This window comes from Bos indicus, chromosome 28, assembly GCF_029378745.1.
Source record: "Bos indicus isolate NIAB-ARS_2022 breed Sahiwal x Tharparkar chromosome 28, NIAB-ARS_B.indTharparkar_mat_pri_1.0, whole genome shotgun sequence".
Lineage (NCBI taxonomy): Eukaryota > Metazoa > Chordata > Mammalia > Artiodactyla > Bovidae > Bos > Bos indicus.
This window is the reverse complement of record NC_091787.1, coordinates 5,009,079-5,033,953: the sequence shown is the minus strand read 5'-3', so window position 1 is coordinate 5,033,953 and position 24,875 is coordinate 5,009,079. Positions and strand designations below refer to the sequence as shown.

Sequence of the window (24,875 nt, the reverse complement as noted above, 5' to 3'; positions counted from 1 at the left end):
CCGACAAAGGTCTGTCTAGTCCAAACTATGGTTTTTTCCAGCAGTCATGTATGGATGTGAGAGTTGGACTATAAAGAAAGCTGAGCGCTGAAGAATTGATGCTTTTGAACTGTGGTGTTGGAGAAGACTGTTGAGAGACCGCTGGCCTGCAAGGAGATCCAGCCAGTCCATCCTAAAGGAAATCAGTCCTGAATATTCATTGGAAGGACTGATTCTGAAGCTGAAGCCCCGATACTTTGGCCACCTGATGTGAAGAGCTGACTCATTTGAAAAAAATCCTCATGCTGGGAAAGACTGAAGGCGGGAGGACAATGGGATGACAGAGAATGAGATGGCATCACCGACTCGATGGACATGAGTTTAAGTAAGCTCCGGGAGTTGCTGATGGACAGGGAGGCCTGGAGTGCTGCAGTGCATGGGGTCACAAGGAGTCGGACACGACTGAGCAACTGAACTGAACTGACACAGAAATAGGGATTTCCCAGGTAGTGCTAGTGGTAAAGAACCCACCTGCTGGTGCAGGGCACCTAAGAGACACTGGTTCTATCCCTGGGTCAGGAAGATCCCCTGAAGGAGGGCATGGCAACCCATCCCAGTATTTTTGCCTGGAGAATCCCATGGACAGAGGAGCCTGAGAGTCACAAAGAGTCGGAGAAAACTGAAGTGACTTAGGACAGATGGATGGACATAGGAATATCTAAGCTACAGCAGATCAACTTGATAGAACATTATGCAGCAACAAATACAAAGATTACAATGATTATGTAGCAAAATGGAAAATACCATCATCTTAAACATAAAAAGCAGAATAAAAAATAGACTAGCTGCAATTTAATGAAAATATATTTTTGTGTAGATGAGTAGAAAAATGAAGATTATACATGAATCTTTTAAAACAATTTTTAATGTTGTTCTTATAAATAAAATAATATAGGAAACAAAATAATGAGTGACTATTGCTTAATATGAACTTAATTGCTATTGGGTGTCTTTCTGTGTGTGCATTGTCTTACAATTTATCATGTAGATGTAAAACCAAGAGTTCTGAGAAACAACGCATATTTTCATTACTGGCTGAATGATTTTCACTAAGATTTTAACCTCTATAAATTTATAAATAGTCACAAATTTATCCATCATCAGTTCAGTTCAGTTCAGTTGCTCAGTCGTGTCTGAGTCTTTGCGACCCCATGAACCGAAGCACGCCAGGCTTCCCTGTCCATCACCAACTCCCGGAGTTCACTCAGACTCATGTCCATCGAGTCAGTGACGCCATCTAGCCATCTCATTCTCTGCCGTCCCCTTCTCCTCCTGCCCCAATCCCTCCCAGCATCAGGGTCTTTTCCAATGAGTCAACTCTTCGCATGAGGTGGCCAAAGTACTGGAGTTTCAGCTTTAGCATCATTCCTTCCAAAGAACACCCAGGGCTGATCTCCTTTAGAATGGACTGGTTGGATCTCCTTACAGTCCAAGGGACTCTCAAGTCTTCTCCAACACCACAGTTCAAAAGCATCAATTCCTTGGCGCTCAGCTTTCTTCACAGTCCAACTCTCACATCCATCCATGACCACTGGAAAAACCATAGCCTTGACTAGACGAACCTTTGTTGGCAAAGTAATGTTTCTGCTTTTCAACATAGAAAGAACAATTTTTATAATAAGAATTCAATAAATATTTCTGGAGTGAATAAATAGACAATGGGAAGACATCAAATTCCTGTCATGCACCTGAGCTGTTTCCAATAGATGCTTCAAACTCTTGAAAACAGAAGAGTAAAATCAATCAGTTCTTATGTGTTATTTTAATAATGAGAAGAGATATTTTCTGGACTGTTCTTCACTCTGGTGTCTGTCAGAACCTCTTTTCTCCAGTGTGAAAGTATATGTGGTAGGTCCCTTTAAAGGCATGCTGCTGCTGCTGCTAAGTCACTTCAGTCGTGTCCGACTCTGTGCGACCCCATAGACGGCAGCCCACCAGGCTCCCCCGTCCCTGGGATTCTCCAGGCAAGAACGCTGGAGTGGGTTGCCATTTCCTTCTCCAATGCATGAAAGTGCAAAGTGAAAGGGAAGTCGCTCAGTCGTGTCCGACTCTTAGCGACCCCACGGACTGCAGCCCACCAGGCTCCTCTGTCCATGGGATTTTCCAGGCAAGAGTACTGGAGTGGGGTGCCATTGCCTTCTGCCCTTTAAAGGCCTACCTATTTGAATAAAACACTGATTGCAGAAGTAACTCCTAAGAAGCAACGGGGAAGAGATGTAACTCCATCCCCCAGCCGCACTCTGACTTCACAGCCAACTATAGCTCTCTTAGATCTCTTCGATCTTGTGTTCCGAGGAAGGAGGCTTTGCCCAACTCCCTAACCCAGGACCAGAACTGGAATTACAGAAGGGATTGAGTTTTTGGTACTCTACCACCTGACATCATTGTTCAAGTGTCAAAACAAAATTCATCCCTTGTCTTTAAAATGGTAATATTTATATTTTATAACATAATATTTGTAATTATAAATATTATTAGTTACTTCCTTCAGATCATTTGATCATAACATCTGACAGTTGTCTTTTTATCACCAGTATGTGGCACACTCCCCAGTATGGTGCTGGGTACCCAGTGGGTGTTTACAAGGGGGTAAATTCTGAGGCAGTGCTGGGGGCCTGGGCCCAAGTGCCCTGTCCTACCCAAGGCCCCACTTCCAGTCTCCGTGATCATGGCTTTTTTCTTAAAGAATTGATTTTTTGAATAAAAAGCAGAAGCACTTGGTACAAATTTTTAAAAGAACAGGACACAGAAAAAGTAAATCTCCTTCCAACCCTCTTCCCCAAGTTAAGTGGGCCCCTTTGCAGGGATATTTCTGCAGACACAAGTAGACATGTATAGAAAGACCTTTTAGCAACTTCAAAGCATTCCGTAGTGTGGCTGTGCCATAATTTATTTAAAAACAGTTTGCTATGGATGAAAATTTAGCTTGTTTCCAATTTTCTCTCTTACAAACAATAGGGCTGTTTAAAAATATACTGAGGCATTTTAAACTTTTTAAGATTTTTTTTTTTTTTTTGAGCAAAAATCAATCTGAATCAGTGCCAAACCAGAAGTAATTGGGAGACACCACTGACAGGAGGAAGAAAAAGTTTCACAGAGAAAATGTGGAAGCAAGGGAAGGACTGATTGGCTATAGTTCAAAGCCTAATTGGCTGTTTGTGACTGGTCGTCCTCAGGCCTCAATTTCATAACCTTGAAGCATTTACAGGCTTAGATGTGGGCTTGCTGGTATAGGTGCCAGGGCACTGGAGCTCCCCCAGGCTAATGGATTCCTCGTTTAACTGCTTTAACAGTATAAATACATATGGCAACTCCGCTCATGTGTGAGTACATTTGTAATTTAAGCACCTGAATGAAGAATTTCTAGAAAGGATGAAGCAGAGAATGGTTGCTGAGAATATCTATACATTTGTGACTCTGTTGGGATCAGGTAGTATTTATGAATTTATCTACAGAGGTCTGACAATTTATGATGACTTTCTACCCAAAAGTTAACGTCATTCTCTGTATTCAATTCTCCTCTTGTGTTCTTCATCTTAAAATTTCCTTCAGACAAGGCTTGTATGTTTCTTATTTATATTTGTTCCTAGCTGTTTTCTTTTCTTGTTGCTATTGAAAGTAGGTCTTTTCTTATACTTTATGTTCTGATTATTATTTGTATATGTAAAGCATATTGATTTTGGTAAGCTGATTGTGTTGTTATTTGTGTAAGTAAGTTTTGTGTTCGTTAATTCTCTTAGATTGTCTGGCTAACAATGACATCACCTGTCACTATTAATGTTGTATCTCCTCCTTTCCAGATTGTAACTCTCCTTTATTTTTCTGGCCTAAGCCAGTACCTCCAGTAAAATATTTCAGTGTTGTTAGTGGACACTCTGTCCTGTTCCCCATTTAATAGTAATGTTATTTTCAATTTCTTCAAAGGGTCTGGAATAGAAAATTCTATCATTTTATGACTGGTTAATATCTGAAAGTAAGCACATACACACTTTTAAAGCATTGCTTTATTACAAACATTTTGTGCAATGTAAGTACATGACTCATCCTATAACAGAAAGATGAGACGAGTAAAGCTGTTACATTTTTCTATCCTCCATACTCCAGAAGATAAAAAAAAAAAGAAAAAAAAATTGTTAAAGGTGCACCAATGACTTGGGTAACATTTTTAGTTTAACACATAAAAAGTAAATTTCATGAAGTAATAAATTACATGACAAAATTCAAAGATTAGATAAGATGAGGGTATTCAAAATTAGAGCATCAAGTTACTTCTTAATGTAAGCCATTAAACAGTGAGTGTAAAGCTGGTTTCTCTAATGTTTTCTGAAAAACACCGATTAGATGGACGTTTTCAAGAAAATCTGCCTGTTGTCGGGGAGTAGGTGGTTGTTCCTGGCATGACTTTACAGGGGATGGGGAATGAATGGTGGATTAGGACAGTGGTGGGTGGCAGGTCCTTGAAGCCTGTCTGAGCCTAGACTTCATGGTCACAGTGCAGCGAGGCTCAACTCAGGGTGTGAGGAGCCAGAGTTTCCCTAGGCTCAGTTCTCTGATTCTTAAGCAGGAGTTCCAAGATGACCACCTGTTCTCAAGGGAACAAGTAAGCTCTAGGGGAACAAATAGTCCCCCAAAGACATTGAAAGCACTTTAGTAAGAACACAGGTAAGAGTGGTCTACCTGTCTTCGGGGCTCTAACTGTTGCTTCCGGCCCCCTATTCACCTGCTCTGTGCTGTGGGGGGTCTAACTGTTGCTTCCGGCCCCCTATTCACCTGCTCTGTGCTGTGGGGGGTCTAACTGTTGCTTCCGGCCCCCTATTCACCTGCTCTGTGCTGTGGGGGGTCTAACTGTTGCTTCCGGCCCCCTATTCACCTGCTCTGTGCTGTGGGTAATGTTCATCAGTCTCCCGAGGTGCAGTTCCATCAACTACAAACACCTGCCCCATAAGGTTGGCGTAAGAATTAAGATGATAATGATTGCAAAGGTGTGGGAACAGTCCCAACACACACGTGAGCATTTTCATGCTCCTGTGCTGGGGAATCCACCCCTACTACACAGGGCGAATCGTTTCTAATATTACATGTTCATCTGATTTGAGGAAGATCATTTGATGTTGAAATTTCAAGAAGTTAGAAGGAGCCGGGAATGTCACTGACTGAGAACATGCCACGGCTCAGGCTGGTGGAAGACAAATGGCTGGCGTTCAGGTGCCAGCAGCTCAGTGCAGACTACCACGTGATTCATCATTGATTCTCTTGCATGGTGCCATGGAATCAGACCCAAAGTCATCATTTTCCACCTGCACTTGTGCTTGCGGTCCTGACTGTCTCTATAAAAGCTTAGCTTTTTTATTGTTATTGCTTTGTGGCTTTTAAATTCAAGCTCTAATCTCCTCTTATGTTGCCCTGACAGAAACTGTCCTATATTATGGTTTCGGATGCACAGCCCTGGGTTTTTGGGGATCACAGTGGCTGAAGAGGGGTGTGAGAAGGTCGTGTGGGCAGAAGAAACACCCTGGCCTTGTGCAGGCTTCCCGGTTGCCTCTGACACCAGCACAGGCTAGGGATGAGCTGTAGCAGGTGGTTAAAGCATCATTCACCCACCTTGATCTGGCATCTCAACAAGGAGATGGATATGCTGCCCACTGGGGCACTGGAGAACACTTATTTGGGGCACACTCAGATAGTCATTAGCTTCCAGAATTTTCAGCTACATCATAACCTCACAGAATTATTCATGATGGTACCTGAGTAATATAAAACACTTGCGTTAGGTGACTCCCAAAATGTCTTGTGGGGTTTTTTAAGATGACACTTCTCCAAGTAGGGATTCATTAGAGACAATTCTGACTCTACAAGTTTTGCTTCACTGGAATTAATTCAAGGACTGAGGAATTCCATGTGCCATGTGACTAGTACATAATATTGCTTAGACGTGATAAATAATTCAGGAATTTGCTCCATCATTGAAAAACACTGAAAAGCATTCCTAGAACAAACTAATTATATAATTACTAAAATATGCATAGTATATATTTTTAAGTGCTCACCAGAAAATTTTAGAAAAAACAATCAGAAAATTCATATGCTGTGCTTTTGCTTGTTCCCTGGACCACAGCCACCTGCTGGCTTAAGCAGGGCCATCTCCTGACGGAAGCACTGCACAGCATGGAAGGCTGAGCAAAGCACCAGCTGCCTTTGGAAATGGCAGTGTGACTTCAGGAAATGACAAAGATTGTCAACTGTCCATGGATCTGAATGAAGACAGGAGCGTCACTCCTCCTGTGAGCATCAAGAGACAGAAATATAAAAACACCAGTTAGTTAATTACACTTACAAACTGTGGCCAGTCCTTACTAACTCAACACTGCAAAAGTTTGGGGCTTTACTGGTAGCTCAGTCAGTAAAGAATCTGCCTGCAATGTGGGAAACCTTGTTGGGGGCCAGTGTGAGGCACTCCGCCCATGGCAAAGGTCATGAGGAAGGAGGCTCGACATACTCAAAGGCGAGATCGAGCCTCAGGAGTCCCCCTGGAAATCCTCGAGCATCTACCCCCATAACCAGAGCCTGCCTACTTTACTACTTTGTGCTCTCACCTACACCTCTGACTTTACGGGGGGCTGTCCCCCACCACCTCTTTTGGAGAAGGAGTTAACTTAGAGCTCCAGTTAGTAATAATTCCTGGGCATGACAAGAGTGTTTTAACATACAAACTCCTCTGAAGGTTCTCTAGCCTGCCTGACAGGCTTGTCCGGCCCCATGTGATTGCCCACAGCCTCCCAACCGTGAGAGGCACGAGATGCTTTAAACCTTCTAAAAACAGGTTCCTTAGAAAAGTTAGAAAACCATTGGTATAAGTATAGTGGGCTGATTAGAAATTGTATTGGTGAAGGGTTTTTCATTTGTTGAGCCAATGTTTGTTGCTAAGTCTCCACATCCCCTGCCCTTACACACATTAATGAATATATAGAAGAAATAAGTATTAACTTTTGATATAAATCACGTCAGACCTTAGGCTAAGTAAATTCTTTCCTTAACTAAAACCCACTACACCCTCACCCTATAGGAATGTAACTTTATTTGGGTGGCATCTGTTTTAAGAATAATCACCCTTGGAGAAATAAGTGTTCTGGTTGACTGACCACTGTCACAAGGAGAGGGTCATAAATTGTCAGCAGGCCCCCTGGCCAGAAGATGATGTAACACCCCTAAGACCTCTGTATACATTTGTATGAAGTACCTGACTTTAATAAAAGTCAGGACTGCTGTCCCCACGTGACTTTTGTATAACATCTTAGTGTATAAAAACAGACCCCGGAAAATAAAGAATTGGGATCAGTTCCTCGAAATACTGGTCTCCCCATGTCTTTCTCCCTCTCAAACTCTGGCTGAGTCTCCATCTGGAGCGCGGAACCCACCAAGCTTACTAATTATGCCTGGGCTTCTAAGATCCGACTGGGGAGGCCTCAGTGTCTCCTCTCCTTCGGGAAAATGGAAGGATGCCTGCGGCCTACGTAAGTGGTGCAAGCTTCTTGTCTTGAAGTTTTATTGGTCTCCCGTGTAAACCAAGCTACTCAGCCTCTTTTCTCCACTGAATTTTCCTACTGAGCTATCCTCATTCTATTACTCTTTATATCTCTAATTAATATTTAATTGAAGCTATTGTATCCTGATCCTCGCCGACGCTGTCCCCGCTTCGAATACCCTGGATCAGCCGGGGCTGGACCCCGTCAAAACCTGGATTCAATCCCTGGGTTGGGAAGATCCCATGGAGGAGAGCATGGCAACCCACTCCAGTATTCTTGCCTGGAGAATCCCCATGGACAGAGGAGCCTGGTGGGCTGCAGTCCATGGGATCACAGAGTCAGACATGACTGAGCAGCTAAGGACAACACAGCATAGCAAAGGTTTTGAGTTCCATCTCTAATGCATACATAAGTGATATAAACCAGCATATGGATCATGACACCCCTAGAGAATGCAGTTGACTGATGGAATATTAATAGAATTTAAATTTAAAAACTATGATCCATTAAACTTGGGGAGTTTGGGGTGAGACGGAATCAGGAGGGTTTTCTTACTTGAAGCACTCTCAAAGGCTAATATGCTGATTGCACCATTGCTTTCCAGCAGAAATGATGGCATAGGAATCTTCCCAAACATGCCAAAGGAGAGCGGTGTGTCTGCAGAGCATCTCTCAAGGCTGCCTTCCTCAGTGCACCTTGGGAAGTGCTGTTGGGTGAGCTCAGCCTGTTCTACAGCTCCTTCAGCAGGGAGGGGCCTTCAGTGCTCCACATTACTATTACTGACTACAGTCCTTCCTCACTGAGTACAGCACTGGTTAACTGAGTTCAGCACTGCCTCACTGAGTACAGCACTGGTTAACTGAGTTCAGCACTGCCTCACTGAATACAACACTGCATGACTGAGTACAGCACTGGTTAACCAAGCACAGCAGTGATTAACTGAGTATAGCACTGATTATCTGAGTACAGCCCTGCCTCGCTGAGTACTATACTGCACTGGAGCTTTCCATTTCCATGTCCTGCCTGACCCTGGGTGAGACTGGTTCAGGGGAATATAGAAGAGGTTTAAACATTTAAATAATTTCCCAACCCACTTATGGCCCCTACTCCCTTCCTGCTCTAGCTGTCGGTGAATTTCAGCAAGTCCTGATGAAACATCAGGGACCATCCTATAAAGATAGGCATTGCCACAACAGGAAAACCAGACGGCTGGGGTTCCTGATAGGCTGTCTCTTTAAAAATACCTTCTGGAAATTTTGATCTTAATTCTCCTGAGATGATGAAGAATCACAGGAGAAGTTAAGGTGAAAAGCTGTTACTTCCAGATTCTAGGGTTAATTAGCTCCCTTATACCGTGCGCCTGTAGGAAAATGTAGCAGGTATGATGAGAGAGACATGTATGCTTTCCTTTTTTATAAGTTCCTTAAATCAGGAGCTATTTTAACTGCAGCGGAAAGCAAGATGATGCAGGAAAAGAGACATCTTTCTAGGAGAATTCACCCCAACTTCTGTCTAATGAGGTTCCCTTGGTGGAATGAGGTTCAGATGGTAAGGAATCTGCCTGCAAGGCAGGAGACCCAGGTTTGATCCCAAGGTTGGGAAGATTCCCTGGAGAAGAGAATGGCAACCCACCTCAGTATTCTTGCCTGGAAAATTCCATGGACAGAGGAGCCTGGGGGGCTACAGTTCATGGGGTCGCAAAGAGTTGGACACGACTGAGCGACTAACACTTTCACTTTCACTGTCTGTCTAATGGGGTCTGTAATGGAGAGATTTTTTTCAAGTCCTCTGCAGGATGCTCTTGTTAATGACACAGTAAAAGTGTCTCAGACTGACAGAAGGAAATCAGCAGATGACCCCCTGCCCTGCATATTCCAATCTGCAAACTCCCCTGAACTCAGCCCCAGGAGAGAGGACCACCCTTTGGCTGGGCATCCAGGCTGCGCATCTCCGTAATGGGTTCAGGCACACTGGTTATGCAGAAGAGATGGGAGAGGCCCCCAGCACTCATGCTGATGACACAGTCACTCACCCTCCATCCTGTCAGGCCTCAGGACTGTGCTTCCCGGATGCCAGCTGTCACACAGGAAGCTGCAGCCTCCCTCTCCCCTGCCTCCTTTGCTGGCTGGAGCTGCAGGGCCATGGCCTGGAGAGTTTCCTTCACCATCTGGAGCTCCCCCTTGAGAGACTGTGCGCATGTTGTTAAGGAACACACGTGAAGGTGACGGGCGGCCCCTACAGCCTCCCAGGGATCTGGGAAGAGCCACGTGCCTGCTGAAAGCAGATGGGCACTGCCCTCTAATTGCAGTTTCAAGTTCCTCCAAATTGGACCAATTAAATATTAATACAAATGTTACACTTCTTTTAAGAGTGACTGCAGTTCCTACGAGGCCCGAGGTCATTGACTGTCTCAAGGAAGGTTTCCAACAGGAAAAAGAAGAGTCAGCTTTTAGACTGAGACAGATGGCGAGCTAGGATGCTCCACGGAATATGGTCAGAGTGACTGTACTCCTGCTAAGCCCCCTGCTGGGGTGGGGGCCCCTGGCACATCCAAGTGCTCTGACAGTGGAAAGGAAAGAAGGCTGGAAACCAGAGTCTTCTGGAGAAAGCCAGGACTGGGCACCACCACAGGTCCACATTGAGTCATGAGTTACAGTGCCTGTTGGCCATTGGCCAGCCTTGTCACCTTGTGTAAATCATTTTGAATCTCAGTTTTCTCCTGAAACAATGACTTCAAAACACCTTTAGTTCTAAACTGCTCTCATGTGTTATTATGCTCTAGGGTACTTGTAAAACAGCCATTCGGGGCACTAGAGACTTGACATAAGGCAGGGAGCTTGCATTCTCTAGGTTGGCTAGTTGGTTGATATATTTTTCTTTAAACTGTTGGGCTCTTAGTTTCCTAACCTATAAAGTTGTTTCTCCTGTAGATAAAGCAATCACAGGGAACTTGGCAAGTAATCCTATGGAATAAATAATATGACTGCCATCCTTTAAAGAGATGAGCTCTCTTCTAGGTGTTTAAGCTCAGGAACATTTAACCAACAGTTGTCTTCCTGTCTGTCCACAGCTAACTCTGCTTTTCCTGGTGTGCCTGCAGTCAGAACAATTCTAAGACAAATACAGAATGAGTGGTGGCTTAGATTCTCTTAATTTAATAAGCAAACTAATTTAACTTCATCCAACAGGAACTTAAGAAGAAACACAGAAACATGTTGATACCACTTAAATACTGTTAAGTCATTGCACGAGGTCAGACCACTTAAATATTACTAGATCAGATATGGAGAAGACAGAAAGCTTTAGGGTAAGCAGCTTGCAGAAATCTTCCCACTCAGACTGCCTACATCTACTACAATGTTGTTTTATCCAAATGCGATGTTGATGCAGTGTCAAGAGATACAGATACCTTCAGGTTATGACTATAGGAAGCGTTCTTTTTTCTTTTTTAAATAAGGAATTCCAAAGGATCCTGGGAATTATGCAAATGAACCTCACCTAAGCAAAAATCGCTGAGCCACCCTGACAAGGCTTTGGCAGTTATTCTTGCTCTTGAAGCCTCACCAGACTTCATCATTTACATAATTTACATACGTCTACTATGATGATTCACTCTTTGCACTTGAACTTGAGGGTGGGGGGGAACAAGGGTGGAGTTGAGATCCAAGAGAAGAAAGTATCCAATACTTGTCTTTTTCCTTTTTTAAAAGATTTCGTTTTCTTCTATTTCTCTGAACAGCTCTGTTAATCTTTAGTGAAAACACATATGACTTTACACAAGCAAGAGCATAAGTGGTCCCAGACCAAATACCAAGCTGCCAATTAATCACAAAGTTAAGCTACGTTTATAAAGAGTAAGCATAGAGCTTAAGCAGTTTATGAATCTTGACAAACTCCTGAGACTTCATTACCTCTGATAGGCAGTCTGGGACTACAGGCCCCACTCTTGTGATATGCTGAATGACAACCAAGGTTTTTAGAGAGAGAAACTGAACCAAACTCAACTGCCTCTTAAAGAACTCATAAAATGTCTAGTCATAAAATGTCTAGCACTGGGAGAACACACTGAAAAAGGGTTTTGAAAAGAAAGTGAGAGAGAAGCCACAAAAGAGAAAGACTATGTTATACAACTAAAATAACACTCAGACAATAATCTCCAGGGACACAGGGAGGAATGAGAAGATGGAAATTTGAGGATGTGCCCATCAGCTCTGGGAAGCTGGCAAACCGTCCGATGCTTTCATTATCTTACTCATAAAATGCAGATTTTCCTGACTGCTCCCCCAATAAGTGCATAGTTAAAGCCGATTGGCGTTTGACCATGTGTTTTGTGAAAGTTCTGAGGAAACAGAGTAAAACTTCGGTGTTGGAATTTATGTATATGTGACAGAGGTGCTCATTACATCTAAGTGCAAGAAGAGGTGTAAAAGGAGTTAAATGATTCTTAGTATGCCTGTGCTCTAGCAGCCTCTCAGCCAAGTGGGTATTTCATCCTCTGTAACAGATACGCCACCAAAGATCTGTGGCAGCTAAGAAAATCAGCCCATTAATTACAACAATGGTACAAGGATTGGCATGCCAGTATCTTTAAAAACCCCTGGGAACCCGAGACCACCTTGCTGTAGACTACAGGTGTATTAGGCAGCAGTATTACTTCTTTAAAACATTTTTTTACAATTAAAAAATGTTTTTTAAAATTTTGGCTGTGCTGGGTCTTCGCTGTAGCACATGAGCTTGGGAGTTTTGCCACACGGGCTTGGCTGCCTGGAAGCAAGTGAGATCTTTGCTCCTTGACTAGGGATTGAATCCATGTCCCCTCCATTGAAAGGCGGATTCTTAACTAGTGCACCAGCAGGGAAGTGCCAAGAACATTACTTCTTGATAGTAAAATTGTGCAGAGTGTGTTTGCAATGAATAAAGGCACGTTTCACATGAGTCTTCTGGTGCTAAGACAACACTGTCCTTTAGGGCAGCCATGTCCAAAGATCCTCAGATTTTTTCAAAGGGGTCTTTGTTTATATATCAAAAACAATTGAGAATTTTACTGCCAATTGTGATTCCAAGCGATCATTTTATTAGCTGGGTCAAACGACGGTCTTCAGTTCATCTGATCTCCTTTGCTTCCAAAAGAAGTAAGTTACTCATTTGCTAAATTATTTTTTCCTTATCAACAGTGATTCCTCTGCAGGCCCTGTGGCCACAGTCCTGGGAACTTTCCTTCATCCCCAAAGCCAAAAGTGAGGGGCACAGTTCTTGACGAGCAAAGAGGAAAGCCCCGTCCACAGGTAGCAGCCTCAAAGGTTGTGAAGCTTGCACAGGCCCACTTCCTTTGGTGCCACCCAGGGCCAAGTTCACCTGTGCTAAGCCTGCAGTAGGAGCCAGGTGTCCACACCTCTCCTGGGCTCCCAGTCCTCCTCTTCCCATTCCACTCCTTTTCATGGGGGCCAGAGGGAAGAACCCCGGCCCCCATATTCGCATCAGACCAGTGCACACAATGGTCAAACTGCAGCATCTTAGGGTCTCGGTTCTTTCATCTATGACACCATGATGGTCACAATCCCTCTTCCAGCTCTTCAGTTCTAGAAGATGAAAGCATTTCCAAGGAGGCAAGAACAAGCCCCCCAAACTCCCATTTCCTTTGTCAGTTACAGCTGCATGTTTTAAAGCTGAACCAAACAAGGGCTCTTAAGCTCATGTGGCATCTGTGCATGTATCTGGATGTATTTAGTGTTTGCATGCCATCAAGCACCACCAAAACTAATGGATTGGGCACCACGCATTCCAAGTAAAGAGAAAGAACAGAAATCCAGGAGGGTTTCCTGGACATGAATGCAAATAGAACCACAGATAGAATCAGTCTGTCCCGTCTCATCTAGGATTCAGAGGCGTGCAGAACTACCCTGGGGGCTCTGAAATATGCTCAGTGTCCCACTCCTAGGTGTCCTTCTTTCCTCCTGAAAGTGTGTTGTAGAAGATGAAGGAGAAAGAGAAAAATCGCTGCTAAAACATCCACCTAACTTAGGTGGTTTTCAGTTAAAGCGCTATGTACGGGGAGGAATGATTCCATCCCCTTAACATGTTTTTTCAAAACACAACTGCTAATTAGGATCCAAAGTGACTGTGAAATTATACTACAGACTCAGACAAACACTCCTGGAAATCCCGGCTTGAGTGGCAGTGAAGTCGCACCTCCCGTCCTCGCCTTAGATGCCAGGCGTGAGTCACCTCTGTGATGCCGGCTCTTCCAATTAAGGCTGCAGACTCTTCTCAGATGCTTGCCGTGTGCTTCCTGACGGGTTGGTGCTGTTACTCGGTGTGATTTAGTGAGCCTGTCAGGAGGATGAAGAGACACGGCCTGTCTTCTTCCCTTCCTCCACTCTGTCAATCCAGTGTCTTCTTCATAAAAGCAAGAGACTACAAGTCAGCTGTCCACAGCCTTGATGTTAAATCAGGATGCCCAGAGGATCTGCTGGGAAGATCAGCCCCGCTGCTTGTGACTGGCCCACCCTCCCCTGATGCTACAGCCCCAGGGCTTTCTCACACTCATGGCTTATGCAAAGTTCCGTGCCTCCCGCATCTGCAGTGTTCAAGGCTTGAATCTTCTGGACATGGACATTGATGTGGCCTCGAATTAATCAAGTTTTCACTCTGCAGCCTACACACAGGAGGCTCTGGCAGAGTCCTTAATGGAATCAAACAAAAGTACTACACTCGCTGGGAAATTCTTTCCTGTTGTTGACGGCAAGCTGTTTCTTTCAACTGCACTCAGCTTTGTCTCTTTGATGAAGAATGGAAACACAAACCAGTTGGAGTTTGGCTGGAGGATTTCAGCAGCCTCTTTGAATCGAGATAAGCTCTCATTTGAAACAAGGGCTTCAGTTTGTGTAAGAAGCTTCAGCAGTGCCTTGTAAATGTGCCTTTCTATCTCAAGGCACCGAGATCCACTAAGCACCACTCTGTTTGAATTCAAAGATACCTTCTTTGTATTTACTCTCAATCAGTGACACAGAACAAAGCCAGAGTTGCAGAGGAAAGTCTGCATTGAAATCCATATTGTGGTGTAAATGTTATTGGTGGAGGGTGACTTCAGTACCAAAACCAGTGCTTCCCAATCCTGGTTTGACCTGTTCCCTCTACGTTTCCACTTATTTCAGCAAGGACCATCAAAATTCTCAATAAACATATCTTCACTTAACACCTCTTATTAAAGCTTAACATTTTGATAGTAATTGTGTGTTCCACAGAACAAGCCTGTCCAGCTATGTACAGGCATGGCTGCCTCCTGATTGCCCATGAAGGACCATGGGCAGGTGGCTGGATGCTTTGCCGTTCATCAGAAATGATCTTGGACAGTCATGCAATTTCTAAGCCTCAGTCTTCTCAACTATCAAGTAGAAATAATAATCCCTATTTGTCTATAGAAATTTTATCAGAGTGAAATGACTTTTCATATAAGTCATTGTAGGGTTACCAATCAGTTCTCTCAAGGATTTATTACAAAATGATTGAAAAAATCTATCTTGAAACCTCATATAAAAATGGGATGTGGTTTGATCTTGTGACACTGACACTGAAAATGTTTTTCTTCCTAAAACCAAGCACTTAACCATGTATAAGAACTATGTTCAACACATTTTCTGAATCTTAACCCATTTAACTCAAGTAAAAACCTTAGTGGGTGCATGCTCAGTCACTTCCGTTGTGTCCGACTCTTTATGACCCTATGGACTGAAGCTGCCAGGCTCCTCTGTCCATGGGATTCTCCAGGGAAAGAATACTGGAGTAGGTTATCATGCCCTCCCATCCAGAGGATCTTCCTGACTCACGGATCAAATCCACATCTCTTACATCTCCTGCACTGGCAGGCAGGTGCTTACTTGTGGCACCTGGGAAACTTACAGGCACATGTTGTTATCTGACTTTAGAGATGCTTATAGAGGCATCTCTAAACCTATAGAAACCTATATGCAGGTCAGGAGGCAACAGTTAGAACTGGACATGGAACAACAGACCGGTTCCAAATAGGAAAAGGAGTATGTCAAGGCTGTATATTGTCACCTGCTTATTTAACTTCTATGCAGAGTACATCATGAGAAACGCTGGGCTGGAAGAAGCACAAGCTGGAATCAAGATTGCTGGGAGAAATATCAATAACCTCAGATATGCAGATGACACTACCCTTATGGCAGAAAGTGAAGAGGAACTAAAAAGCCTCTTGATGAAAGTGAAAGAGCAGAGTGAAAAAGTTGGCTTAAAGCTCAACATTCAGAAAACAAAGATCATGGCACCTGGTCCCATCACTTCATGACAGATAGACGGGGAAATAGTGGAAACAGTGGCTGACTTTATTTTTGTGGGCTCCAAAATCACTGCAGATGGTGAATGCAGCCATGAAATTAAAAGAAGCTTACTCTTTGGAAGGAAAGTTATGACCAACCTAGACAGCATATTAAAAAGCAGAGACATTACTTTGCCAACACATGTTCGTCTAGTCAAGGCTATGGTTTTTCCAGTGGTCATGGATGGATGTGAGAGTTGGACTGTGAAGAAAGCTGAGTGCTGAAGAATTGATGCTTTTGAATTGTGGTGTTGGAGAAGACTCTTGAGAGTCCCTTGGACTGCAAGGAGATCCAACCAGTCCATCCTAAAGGAGATCAGTCCTGGGTGTCCATTGGAAGGACTGATGTTAAAGCTGAAACTCCAGTACTTTGGCCACCTCAAGCGAAGAGTTGACTCATTGCAAAAGACCCTGATGCTGGGAGGGATTGGGGGCAGGAGGAGAAGGGGACGACAGAGGATGAGATGGCTGGATGGCATCACTGACTCGATGGACATGAGTCTGAGTGAACTCCGGGAGTTTGTGATGGACAGGGAGGCCTGGTGTGCTGCAGTTCATGGGGTCGCAAAGAGTCGGACACGACTGAGAGACTGAACTGAACTGAACTGAACTGATAGAGGCATTATCCACCGTCCATGATCCCATTGCTCCTGAATCTGGGTTGGGAACTCTAAAAGCATCCCATTTATACACATCTCTGTGCCCTCTCAGCCTCCTTCCCACTACCCAAGTCTATTAAAGAGAAAACCCAATTCCCTAGAGTCAAACTAACGTTTTTGAAAATTTCTAAATGAGAGGCTAACACAGACCTCAAATGCAGCTGTCAGAACTGTTACCTGAGCCCACCAGAAGCTGAGGGGTTTTCCCACTGACGAACAAGCCCACCTGCTGGCCAGGAGCCGCTCAGTGTGCACTGGCCCTCGGCAGGACCCTGCTCCCAGATGCCCCGGCGCAGACTGTCACTTGTCCATCTGCTGGAGGCCACACTCCCCTAACAACTGTCAAATCTGTGGGATCCATGAACATGAAATAAACAAAAGTAAAAGGCAAATATACTGCTACTGCTTCTTTGGCCAGCTTTTTAATAAGAGCTTAAATAACAGTTTATTAGGGGCAGGGACTTACAAAAAACAGAATGTCTGCTTTTAAAAATGTACCTTGAGCAATTGGAAATAATCACTGATTAAGTTGAAAAATTTTTTTCCTGCTAAATTTAATAAGCAAGGTGAAAGATTTCAGGTTATAAGGAGAAAGGAAACACAACACTGAATCCATCATTAGACTGTGGATCTGAATACTTGTGATTATGGTTAATGCTTGACCATTCAAATCTCTTTAAACATACACACGTATTCCAGATAAAGTCTGATAAGAACTAGAATTCTGAAAAGACAGCAATGAGAAACAAAGTTCAAAATAGCTACATTTCTCACAAATACATCTAATAAAAGTCATACTACTGAACAGAAAGGATAAATGAACAAAGAAGTACTTTCATCTAGAGAAGTTTCAACTTATGATTAAATACCTAAAAAAAAATACAGGACGGAGCTGTATATGCCTTCATCCATCTTGCATGCACTCCTCTGCCCTCAGAAGAGCTAACCAGGGACAAACCACACACTGATTAATACGCGATTCAGTGCTTCACATGGACAGACACCTAAGCCCGCAGTTTCTTGTGCTATCTTGGTCACTGGCAACTAGTTTTGATAAAGGGATTTGCACATATGACAGGAAATGCACTGAATCTTGTATGAGAAAAAATTGGAAGGGAATGATATGAAGTCCCACTAGTGTGATACTCTCCTGCCCCTTATAAAGCAGAATCGCATGGAAGAGGAAGCTGAAGATGGATTTGGGTTTCTCGGTACTCAGAAAGCCCCTAGAAAACCGATGCAGTCAGACTCACAACCGTGTGAGCCCCACAAACCCAGCTGCACAGCCCCAAACTGCATTTTTATTTGGCCTCATTTTGTGCATGTCTGAATTTCTTTGGTAATTATTAGCAGTCAGGTTTAGTAATCAAAAATGCCAACTTACCAAAACCTAGAGAGAAAACATCGCATACTGAATAATCTCAGAGATCAGAGGTGTGTTGAACTCTAAATACCAGGAGTATCTATTTGTTTCCATCTGCTGAGGCATAGGAAAACGGTGCAATTTTTTAAGACTTTCTTTTACAAAGTAACCTAACAGGTGCTCCATCTGCAGGATTAAAAGGATATGAATGAGATCTTCATCATGACTGTGGATTGCCACGTGCAGTTGATCTTCTAAGTACAATAGCTTCTTGCCTATGGTTTCACATTTTTCTCCAAGTTCTGCTGAAAAGATGTAAGATTCCTGGCCAGGGAAAAAGAAAAATATATCATTAGTAAACTACAGATATTTTCAGGGCTATGAACACATCTGTGATTTATCCAATGGTCTGCAAAGGGAAGACTCCCCAACACAGCTCTGCTACCCTCTGCATCCCATTGGAATCATGCCAGAAACTTTGTCTTCCCTGGAGGCCATTCTTGAGAATGGCAATTTCAGGTTATTACTGAATGATAAGCTGTATCTACATGACTCCACAGTTTATCTCCTGCATCCAGTCATTTCTAAGACTTATATCCAGTATATCAACTCCTAAAGTGGATTTATCAAAGGGGAAGCCTGGGTCTTTGAACTGCATTCATAGGCAAACTCACACTGGACTAGGAATTCTAACCAAAGAGAGGCTGACCTATAATAACAGAGAGATGTTCCTTTAGGGGCACAGGGCTCCAATAGGGCACTGAACACGTATCTGTACACTGGTCACAGTCCCTGAAAGCTAGAATATTTAGGAGATTTTTTATGATTTTTTAAAACTTTTATTTGTTTTTTAATTGAAGGATAATTGTTTTTACAGAATTTTGTTGTTTTCTGTCAAACTTCAACATGAATCAGCCATAGGTACACCCATGCCCCCTCCTTCCTGAACCTCCCTCTCATCACCCTCCGCATCCCACCCCAGCCCCTGTTTGGGTTTCCTGAGCCATACAGCGAATTCCTGTTGGCTATCTATATGGTAATGTAAGGTTTTCCAGTGGTCATATATTGATGTGAGAGTTGGACTATAAAGAAAGCTGAGCGCTGAAGAATTGATGCCTTTGAACTGTGGTGTTGGAGAAGACTCTTGAGAGTCCCTTGGACTGCAAGGAGATACAACCAGTCTATCCTAAAGAAAATCAGTCCTGAATATTCATTGGAAGGACTGATGCTGAAACTGAAACTCTAATACTCTGGCCACCTGATGCAAAGAGCTGACTCATTTGAAAAGACCCTGATGCTGGGAAAGATTGAGGGCAGGAGGAGAAAGGGATGACAGAGGATGAGATGGTTGGATGGCATCACCGACTCAATGGACATGGGTTTGGGTGGACTCTGGGAGTTGGTGATGGACAGTGAGGCCTGGCGTGCTGCGGTTCACGGGGTCACAAAGAGTAGGACATGACTGAGCGACTGAACTGAACTGAACTGAACTTTCCATGTTACTCTCTCCATACATCTCACCCTCTCTTTTCCTCTCCCCATGTCCATAAATCTATTCTCTATGTCTGTTTCTCCATTGCTACCCTGCAAATAAATTCTTCAGTACCATTTTTCTAGATTCTGTATATATGCATGAGTATACGATATTTATCTTTCTCTTTCTGAATTGCTTCACTCTGTATAATAGGTTCTAGGTTCATCTACCTCATTAGAACTGATTCAAATGCATTCCTTTTTATGGCTGAGTAATATTCCATTGTGTATATGTACCACAACTTCTTTATCCATTCACCTGTAGATGGACATCTAGGTTGCTTCCATGTTCCAGCTATTGTAAATAGCGCTGCAATGAACAATGGGATACATGTGTCTTTTTCAGTTTTGATTTCCTCAGGGTATATCCCTATGAGTGGGATTGCTGGGTCATATGGTGGTTTTATTCCTAGTTTTTAAAGGCATCTCCATACCTTCTTCCATAGTGGATGTATCAATTTATATTCCCACCAACAGTGCAAGAGTGTTCCAAAGGAGACTTTAAATGCCAGGAGACCTGTATTATATGTATGTTATATGTAGCTGCTATCAGCACCAGTGCAAATACTCATTTTCCCTCTCTCACACCAGGGCATAAGTTCCATAAAAGAAGGGACAATCCACGTCAAGCCCCATAAGAGCTCGGACGATGGCGGCTTGTTCACTACTAGGTTCAGAGCTCCTGGCACAATGTCAGACACATGGTAGGCACATGGCATTCATTGTTTCCATGAATGAATAGCCAAGTCTGGGACCTCCCGCCTTCTGAAACGTTTCCCCTTCACACTTGTATCCACCACATGAACCAGAAAAGAGCCCTCTTTATGTCACTTTTCTGTACAAAATCACCATGTGGAGAATAATATGAAGGTTACTTTAAAAATGAAAAACAGAGCTACTGTATGAACCAGCAATCATACCCCTGGATGTATATCCAAAAAAACTATAATTCAAAAGGATGCACGCACCCCAGTGTTCATAGTAGCACTATTCACAATATCCAAGACATGGAAGCAACCTAAATGTCCACCCACAGATGAATGGATAAAGAAGATGTGGTACATATATACACAATGGAATATTACTCAGCCATAAAAAGAACAAAATAATGCCATTTGCAGTATGCCAGGACCTAGAATCTCTACTATACTAAGTAAGTCAGACAGAGAAAGACAAATGTCATATGATATTGTTTATATGTGGAGTCTAAGAAAATGATACAAATGAACTTATCATAAAACAGAATCAGACTCACAGACATAGAAAAAAGACTTATGGTTACCAAAGGGGAAAGGGGGAGGAGGGATAAATTAGGAGGTTGGGATTAACGTGTATATACTACTATACATTAAAATGGATAAACCAGGACCTACTGTGTAGCACAGGGAACTATATTCAATATCTTGTAATAACCTGCATCATATAAAAACAATGTACATCTCAACTTACACAGTGTTATATGTCAATTATATCTCAATAAAAATATAATAAGTAAATAAATAAGCAGCAAAAAGTGAGCTCAGAATTTAAAAGTAACCAAAAGTAAAACTAATATTTTTCCAACTAATGATGAAAGCCCTAGAAGGTATACAAAAATAATTTAGCATAGGGAAAAGAATTGAGATATACATTCAGATTAAATTGCAGAGTTACTAAAAAAGCTATAATTAATGGCTAGAAAAGAAACAACAAAATGCCCAGGTGTGGCAATATTTAAAAAGTCCTTAGAGTTCACAAGTTGTATAATACTATAATTGGAGTCCAAAAATAACTATTTAATCAAGATATGTAATTTAACATTCACTATATCAACTCCATCATTCCCTAAAGTTTATATCCCAAATGGTCAACTACATTAGAAGAAAACAGCGCAGACGAAGTACCCATAACTACCATAAACACTGAAGACATCTAATATATTATAAGTTAATATATGTACAAAAAACTTAGTGACAACATACAATTTTGCAGACAAATGGACACGATTATACAAGAAAGCATGTGAAGCATGTGTGAAAGTTTGTTCATAACTGACCATAGTAGTGGTGAGGAGAAAACAGTAAATATGTAGAAATCACATATACATATATATTTTCCTGCTCTAAAAGTAGTAACATTATCATTCAAAGATGTAGAATTACAGAGTAGACAAATTACATGGAAGTTAAGACAACAGGCAATGAGTAATGGCATAGTCATGCATGAACTAAATGAGACACCAAGAAAAGGAACATCTGGAGCAAAATGATTGACAGCAGCGAAACCACAAGGCATACATGAAGGAGAAAAATACAGTGTTAGTGGGAAAATATATACGACAGAGATTACACTTTAAAGAGACACAAAAGCATAGAATCAGAACATGAAGCTGAGGAATTGAAAACACTCTTTGATGGAATCAAATGATTCAATTTTCATCTTGGGGCTAAAACAAATAGAAATCAAAGCTAAATTGAGTCCATTTAAAATATGGCTTTACATATTCCCCCAAATACATAATTCCTGCCTGTTTTTATTTCAAAATTATGTGCAGATTGATAGTGATTGTGTGAATTTGGAAAAGTGATTTAAGACCATATAGAAAAACTTTGGGCTTTCCTGATAATGCTAGTGGTAAAGAACCTGCCTGCCGATGCAGGAGAGGCAGGCTCGATCTCCAGGTCAGGAAGACCCCCTGGAGAAGAAAATGATAACCCACTCCAGTATTCTTGTCTGGAAAATTCCATGGACAGAGGAGGCTGGCAGGCTACAGTCCATGGGGTTGCAACAGAGTCAGACACAACTTAGCGACTAAACAACAACAACAGCAAAACTTTAAATTATTTATAGTCTAGGATTCAATAGTCCCTTTATTGGAATTTATATATTTAAATTTAAATAATTTTTATTAAGCATTTTAATAAATATTGAAAATCTCTATCATATGTTAAATAAAAAGTTATTGTTATTTTAGTAATGCAAAAGTAATTGCATTAAGAGTATAAGAAAGAGGAAATAACATGTGTCCAACAATAAAGAGAGTGCTTAAAATAAGTCCTGGTATATTCAATTTGTACTTAGCCATTAAAATCATTTTAATAGAAGAATATTTAATAATGAGGAAATAAGTAGGCAAAGCTCTAAAATATTAACAATTATTTGGAGGGCCAGCATTACAGTACATTTTTATTTTCTTCTCAATGTTTTGTTGTATTTTCCACATCTCTGAAATATAATAAAGAAAAAAGTCACTAAGAACATTAATTCAGGCCATAATGAAAAAGTATGGAAGACATACAACTGAATATTTTTAAAAAAATTTTTTTTAAAGCTTAAAAAACACAAGAAATAGAAAACAAGACATACGGTTACTAAAGGGGAAGGGCAGGGGATAAATCAGGAGGATGCAATTAACAGATACAAACCACTCCAGATAAAATAGATAACTGACAAGGACCAACTGTATAGTATAGAGAACTATTTTTAATATCTAATGACCTATAATTCCTGGTGGCTCAGATGGTAAAGCGTCTGCCTGCAGTGCAGGAGACCCGGGTTTGATCCCTGGATTGGGAAGATCCCCTGGAAAAGGAAATGGCAACCCACTCCAGTACTCTTGCCTGGAAAATTCCATGGATGGAAGAGCCTGGTAGGCTGCAGTCCATGGGGTCGCAAAGAGTCGGACACGATTGAGCGACTTCACTTTCACTTTCAATGACCTATAATGGAGAATGCAATAACTGAATCATTTTGCTACACACCTGAAACTAACACACCTTGTAAATCAACCATACTTCAATAATTGAAAAAACAGATGAAAAGGCACAAAGAGGCACAGGGAAACAAACTCAGTGAGATCAAGGTTCTCTGATCAGCAACAGAAGAGCTGACTGGCATGCTCTCGTGGGACCGCCTCTTCAAGTTACAGAATCTCCACCACACTCCTGCACAGATCACTGCGGACAGATTCTGATCCTGTACTGAAAGGACACTGCGTGTGACCTGGGTGTTATTTGAATGGCTTATGGCTTTACCATAATGCTCTCATATGGATCCATGGGGATGGAATTACCTTAAGACCTAAATTGAGAAGTGACAGCTAACGAGAGGAAAGATTTACACATTTTATCAATCTGATAAAAAAATTCTCCATCATTCAAAGAAATTCCGTCTGTCCACAGAGGGCCAGACGGAACCAGAGTCATGAGCACCAGATGGACAAAGCTGTGGAAGCTCTGCCTGTGGAGCACACCCTGGAGGGGCCGGGTAGAACCTCCTTGCTGTTCCCATGCTGTGCCCAGGCAGGGCGGAATGTGTGTGTGGCCACAGCAGTATGGCGTTCCAGAACCTTCCCTGTGCTGCCAGGAGACAAATTATTATTAATACTTCTCCCCCTTGAACCTGGCTGGTCCTTTAAGGATCCTCTGGAGCTGACACGCCTGACTTCCAGATCAACATCATAATAGGTGGTATGTCTTCTCAGATCACTTGCCCTGGAACCCAGGGTCCATGTCATGAGGAAGCCCAAGTCACTTGGTTTGGCCAGGTGTAGGTGTCTGGCTGAATGCCCCAGCGAAAGGCCCAGTCAATAGCCAGGTATGAGCGGGACTGAGCCTTCAGACAATTTGAGGACCCGCCTTCAAGTGATTCATTAAACACTCAGACCATGTGGGGCAAAGACAGTCCTCCTCACAGGTCCATGCGTATATGAAAAAAAATTTTTTAATCACTAAGCTGAGCGTGATGTGTCAAGAATCATAGTAGCTAAAACAGTAGGATGCATGGGTATACACCACATGGGAGCCTGCCTGAATGGACAGGACCCCTGCACAACATTAGCAGGAGGTATCCCCTTCCGGTCCCTAGACCAGAAGTGCACTAAAGTGCTAACACCCAGACTTGTCCCAGGGTAGGGAGTGCCCAGCTGTGCTGGGAACTGGAGCCATGAGCGTAAGAAAAAGATTGCAATGAGTGGTCACTGCTGTTGGTCACTAGTCCCCAGATCCCCGAATTCTGGTCAAATATGCAGGTGCATAGTCTGAATAACATATTTGCTCAGGATGTAACCAGTGGGAGCTTGCTTCCCTCTAGCTTTGGGGCAAATGACTGTTTAGTGGATATGGTACAGCAAGATGTTTCCTCATGAGAGGCAGAAGTGTACTAGATGAATGGATTCGTCTCTAGATCTCACAGCCCCCTTGGGGACACACTGCCTAGGATGAAGAACAAAATCGCCATCCTATGTAAATCCCCAAGGATTATATCCTCCTAGGAACATACGTGTGCATGTGCTCCATTGGCCCAGGGTGGCAGGGTGTTGGCGGGAGGCATCAGGCCTGTTACCATTATATCCCTCTTGCTTTGAGAACACTTTTCTCAAGTATGTCTTTTTTAAGTCATTGGTTTTTAGGCTCACTCCTTGGAAGGAAAGTTATGACCAA

The 24,875-nt window shown here is 42.6% G+C and overlaps 1 protein-coding gene across 2 annotated transcripts in view; it reads right to left on the bottom strand.

Annotated features, from left to right (window-relative positions):
• Positions 1-4,025: 4,025 nt before the first annotated feature.
• The window catches only part of DISC1 (DISC1 scaffold protein), a 427,730-nt gene continuing 406,880 nt past the window's right edge, over positions 4,026-24,875 (bottom strand). Inside the window, exons 12-14 of one of the 2 annotated variants that reach the window (XM_070781909.1) lie at positions 18,130-18,246; positions 9,595-9,753; positions 4,026-6,318 (exon numbers count right to left, since the gene is read on the bottom strand). In XM_070781909.1, coding sequence (XP_070638010.1) covers positions 9,613-9,753; positions 18,130-18,246 — 258 coding nt within the window. In that variant the 3' untranslated portion in view covers positions 4,026-6,318; positions 9,595-9,612. The other variant, XM_070781908.1, reaches the window with a different exon arrangement.